Genomic DNA, 6,000 nt, shown 5'->3' with positions numbered 1-6,000 from the left:
GAGAAAAACATGCAGCCAAGAATACTATATCCAGCTAGGCTATCATTGAAAATAGAAGGAGAGATTAAAAGCTTCCAGGACAAACAACAACTGAAAGAATTTGCAAACACCAAACCAGCTCTACAGGAAATATTGAAAGGGGTCCTCTAAGCAAAGAGAGAGCCTACAAGTGGTAGATCAGAAAGGAACAGAGACCATATACAGCAACAGTCACCTTACAGGCAATACAATGGCACTAAATTCATATCTCTCAATAGTTACCCTGAATGTTAATGGGCTAAATGCCCCTGTCAAAAGACACAGGCTATCATAATGGATAAAAAAACAAAACCCATCTATATGTTGCCTCCAAGAAACTCATTTTAAGCCCGAAGACACCTCCAGATTTAAAGTGAGGGGGTGGAAAACAATTTACCATGCTAATGGACATCAGAAGAAAGCAGGAGTGGCAATCCTTATATCAGATCAATTAGATTTTAAGCCAAAGACTATAATAAGAGATGAGGAAGGACACTATATCATACTCAAAGGGTCTGTCCAACAAGAAGATCTAACAATTTTAAATATCTATGTCCCCAACGTGGGAGCAGCCAACTATATAAACCAATTAATAACAAAATCAAAGAAACACATCAACAATAATACAATAATAGTAGGGGACTTTAACACTCCCCTCACTAAAATGGACAGATCATCCAAGCAAAAGATCAGCAAGGAAATAAAGGCCTTAAACGACACACTGGACCAGATGGACATCACAGATATATTCAGAACATTTCATCCCAAAGCAACAGAATACACATTCTTCTCTAGTGCACATGGAACATTCTCCAGAATAGATCACATCCTCGGTCCTAAATCAGGACTCAACAGGTATCAAAAGATTGGGATCATTCCCTGCATATTTTCAGACCACAATGCTCTAAAGCTAGAACTCAACCACAAAAGGAAGTTTGAGAAGAACGCAAATACATGGAGACTAAACGGCATCCTTCTAAAGAATGAATGGGTCAACTGGGAAATTAAAGAAGAATTGAAAAAAATCATGGAAACAAATGATAACGAAAATACAACGGTTCAAAATCTGTGGGACACAACAAAGGCAGTCCTGAGAGGAAAATATATAGCGGTACAAGCCTTTCTCAAGAAACAAGAAAGGTCTCAGGTACACAACCTAACCCTACACCTAAAGGAGCTGGAGAAAGAACAAGAAAGAAACCCTAAGCCCAGCAGGAGAAGAGAAATCATAAAGATCAGAGCAGAAATCAATGAAATAGAAAACAAAAAGACAATAGAACAAATCAAGGAAACTAGGAGCTGGTTCTTTGAAAGAATTAATAAAATTGATAAACCTCTGGCTCGACTTATCAAAAAGAAAAGAGAAAGGACCCAAATAAATAAAATCATGAATGAAAGAGGAGAGATCACAACTAACACCAAAGAAATACAAACTATTATAAGAACATACTATGAGCAACTCTACGCCAATAAATTTGACAATCTGGAAGAAATGGATGCATTCCTAGAAACAAATAAACTACCACAACTGAACCAGGAAGAAATAGAAAGCTTGAACAGACCCATAACCAGTAAGGAGATTGAAACAGTCATTAAAAATCTCCAAACAAACAAAAGCCCAGGGCCAGACGGCTTCCCGGGGGAATTCTACCAAACATTTAAAGAAGAACTAATTCCTATTCTCCTGAAACTGTTCCAAAAAATAGAAATGGAAGGAAAACTTCCAAACTCATTTTATGAGGCCAGCATCACCTTGATCCCAAAACCAGACAAGGATCCCATCAAAAAAGAGAGCTATAGACCAATATCCTTGATGAACACAGATGCGAAATACTCAACAAAATACTAGCCAATAGGATTCAACAGTACATTAAAAGGATTATTCACCACGACCAAGTGGGATTTATTCCAGGGTTGCAAGGTTGGTTCAACATTCGCAAATCAGTCAATGTGATACAACACATCAATAAAAGAAAGAACAAGAACCATATGATCCTCTCAATAGATGCTGAAAATGCATTTGACAAAGTACAGCATCCCTTCCTGATCAAAACTCTTCAAAGTGTAGGGATAGAGGGCACATACCTCAATATCATCAAAGCCATCTATGAAAAACCCACCGCAAATATCATTCTCAATGGAGAAAAACTGAAAGCTTTTCCGCTAAGGTCAGGAACACGGCAGGGATGTCCATTATCACCACTGCTATTCAACATCGTACTAGAGGTCCTAGCCTCAGCAATCAGACAACAAAAGGAAATTAAAGGCATCCAAATCGGCAAAGAAGAAGTCAAATTATCACTCTTCGCAGATGATATGATACTATATGTGGAAAACCCAAAAGACTCCACTCCAAAACTGCTAGAACTTATACAGGAATTCAGTAAAGTGTCAGGATATAAAATCAATGCACAGAAATCAGTTGCATTTCTCTACACCAACAGCAAGACAGAAGAAAGAGATATTAAGGAGTCAATCCCATTTACAATTGCATCCAAAACCATAAGATACCTAGGAATAAACCTAACCAAAGAGACACAGAATCTATACTCAGAAAACTATAAAGTACTCATGAAAGAAATTGAGGAAGACACAAAGAAATGGAAAAATGTTCCATGCTCCTGGATTGGAAGAATAAATATTGTGAAAATGTCTATGCTACCTAAAGCAATCTACACATTTAATGCAATTCCTATCAAAGTACCATCCATCTTTTTCAAAGAAATGGAACAAATAATTCTAAAATTTATATGGAACCAGAAAAGACCTCAAATAGCCAAAGGGATATTGAAAAAGAAAGCCAACGTTGGTGGCATCACAATTCCAGACTTCAAGCTCTATTACAAAGCTGTCATCATCAAGACAGCATGGTACTGGCACAAAAACAGACACACAGATCAATGGAATAGAATAGAGAGCCCAGAAATAGACCCTCAACTCTACAGTCAACTAATCTTCGACAAAGCAGGAAAGAATGTCCAATGGAAAAAAGAGAGCCTCTTCAATAAATGGTGCTGGGAAAATTGGACAGCCACATGCAGAAAAATGAAATTGGACCATTTCCTTACACCACACACAAAAATAGACTCAAAATGGATGATGGACCTCAATGTGCGAAAGGAATCCATCAAAATCCTTGAGGAGAACACAGGCAACAACCTCTTCGACCTCTGCCGCAGCAACATCTTCCTTGGAACAACGCCAAAGGCAAGGGAAGCAAGGGCAAAAATGAACTATTGGGATTTCATCAAGATCAAAAGCTTTTGCACAGCAAAGGAAACAGTTCACAAAATCAAAAGACAACTGACAGAATGGGAGAAGATATTTGCAAACGACATATCAGATAAAGGACTAGTGTCCAGAATCTATAAAGAACTTTGCAAACTCAACACCCAAAGAACAAATAATCCAATCAAGAAATGGGCAGAGGACATGAACAGACATTTCTGCAAAGAAGACATCCAGATGGCGAACAGACACATGAAAAAGTGCTCCATATCACTCGGCATCAGGGAAATACAAATCAAAACCACAATGAGATATCACCTCACACCAGTCAGAATGGCTAAAATCAACAAGTCAGGAAATGACAGATGCTGGCGAGGATGCGGAGAAAGGGGAACCCTCCTACACTGTTGGTGGCAATGCAAGCTGGTGCAGCCACTCTGGAAAACAGCATGGAGGTTCCTCAAAATGTTGAAAATAGAACTGCCCTATGACCCAGCAATTGCACTATTGGGTATTTACCCTAAAGATACAAACATAGTGATCCAAAGGGGCACGTGCACCCAAATGTTTATAGCAGCAATGTCCAGAATAGCCAAACTATGGAAAGAACCTAGATGTCCATCAACAGATGAATGGATCAAGAAGATGTGGTATATATACACAATGGAATACTATGCAGCCATCAAAAGAAATGAAATCTTGCCATTTGCGACAACATGGATGGAACTGGAGCATATCATGCTTAGCGAAATAAGTCAAGCAGAGAAAGACAACTATCATATGATCTCCCTGATATGAGGAAGTGGTGATGCAACATGGGGGCTTAAGTGGGTAGGAGAAGAATAAATGAAACAAGATGGGATTGGGAGGGAGACAAACCATAAGTGACTCTTAATCTCACAAAACAAACTGAGGGTTGCTGGGGGGAGGGGGTTTGGGAGAAGGGGGTGGTATTATGAACATTGGGGAGGGTATGTGCTTTGGTGAGTGCTGTGAAGTGTGTAAACCTGGTGATTCACAGACCTGTACCCCTGGGGATAAAAATATATGTTTATTAAAAAAAAATTATCTAGATAATCTAAACACGAAGTGATTATGTGAGATTTTAAAGGAAGCTGGTTTGTGAACTCAAATGTTAAAGGTATCTATAGCTGTGCAGGTAACTTACCATCCAGGCCTTAAATGGTTAGAAAGACTACCCTTCCACCTAGATATGGGAAATTGGCTCATGCAGTTTTTCTCAGTGAACAGTAAATGTGGTTTGCTATGCTCATACTATTTGCATAAACAACACTGCTACTGTTAGACACCTGCTTTCCTTCCAGGAATCTGAAATTGTTGTAGATGCTAAGACAGGGGATGCCTATGACCAACCCCAAGTCATACCCCGAACACTAGTCTCTAATGGGCTTCCCCGGAGAGAACTATCACCCACATGCTGCTGAATTTTCATAGCTGGTGGGAAAGAAGATGCTTTGTGTGACCCTTCAGGGGAAGCCAAGAACCTAAGCAAGAGGACACATGGATTCTCCCAGACTCTGCATGTGCTTCTCCTATGATTCAGCTGTGAATGAAGTCTCTCTACTTCACTGGTAGCAATTTTAACTTGAGTCCAACTATACGCAGTATCTTCCAGCAAATTCCCAGAAAGGGGAATATTCTTGCAGACCCCCCACACAGCCATTTTCAGAAACCAGGATTCTTACCTGCTGATATGCTTCATAGATCACATCAAACAGAAAGGCCTGTGGCATTTCACTTGCTCTGTGTCTGGCACGTTCTAGTGAATGGTCTAAGTGACCATCTGCAGAGGGACTGATTACTGTAGATACAAGAGGTCGAACTGCTCCTGCTGCCTGAAGAACAAACAGAGATCCAGTTAACATTTATTTCACCTGGAGCAAATTTCAAAGTCAAACACTGAACTCCCTCATTCTGAGGAGATTTTATTCCTGGCTTGAACAAATAACCTCAAGAAAATATTTAAACAAGAGTTGATTTGGCTCATAAATCAGTATTTCACAATCAAAACCCTCTTTCTTAATATTACAGTTCTATATAAGAGGTAGAGTTTTCTTTTTTTTTTTTCATTATCGGTTCACAAATCCTTTTGGTCAGTGGACATTGAAATCTAATAGTAGATCAGAATGGTGAGATCCAAGCGGGTATTCCATGAAGGCAGAAGGGTGAAGGAAGAGTTACTGTGCAAAAAAACGGACATGGATTACACATCAGTATGTATTAGTGTGACTTCAAAAGTTTTACTTTCAACACAGATAATTAAGGAATAAGACCACTCTTCCCTAAGATCCCCAAAATGAGACTGAGCCTAATTAACAACAAATTTATGTCTAATTCCTATTTTAAAAAACCATACCTTTCAAACCTTCTCAGAGCAACATTCCCTCAGATAAAGTAACGACTGATTTCAATTGCTCTGATAAAAGCTGTCTCCTTTATAGATGCATCTAAACAAAACAGAAAGGCACCTTGATACCTGATGATTTATCCCTTTCATCTTTAGCAGTGTTTCATTGTAGCCTGGAAGGTCATTACCAGACAAATGCTTTGGAGAAGCAGCTTTATTTTTTTTTTTTTTTTTTAAAGATTTTATTTATTTATTTGACAGAGAGAAATCACAAGTAGATGGAGAGGCAGGCAGAGAGAGAGAGAGAGAGAGGGAAGCAGGCTCCCTGCCGAGCAGAGAGCCCGATACGGGACTCGATCTCAGGACCCTGAGATCATGACCTGAGC

At 39.2% G+C, this 6,000-nt stretch overlaps 1 protein-coding gene across 1 annotated transcript in view; it reads right to left on the bottom strand.

Moving 5' to 3' along the window:
* CRPPA (CDP-L-ribitol pyrophosphorylase A) overlaps positions 1-6,000 on the bottom strand; it is a 313,919-nt gene that overhangs the window by 271,945 nt on the left and 35,974 nt on the right. Inside the window, exon 3 of the mRNA XM_059396757.1 lies at positions 4,953-5,102. Within this exon, the coding sequence (XP_059252740.1) occupies positions 4,953-5,102 (150 nt within the window). The remainder of the gene's footprint in view (positions 1-4,952; positions 5,103-6,000) is intronic.

This window comes from Mustela nigripes, chromosome 4, assembly GCF_022355385.1.
Source record: "Mustela nigripes isolate SB6536 chromosome 4, MUSNIG.SB6536, whole genome shotgun sequence".
NCBI lineage: Eukaryota > Metazoa > Chordata > Mammalia > Carnivora > Mustelidae > Mustela > Mustela nigripes.
Note: the sequence above shows the minus strand (reverse complement) of the source record. Positions and strands in the feature narration are given on the sequence as shown.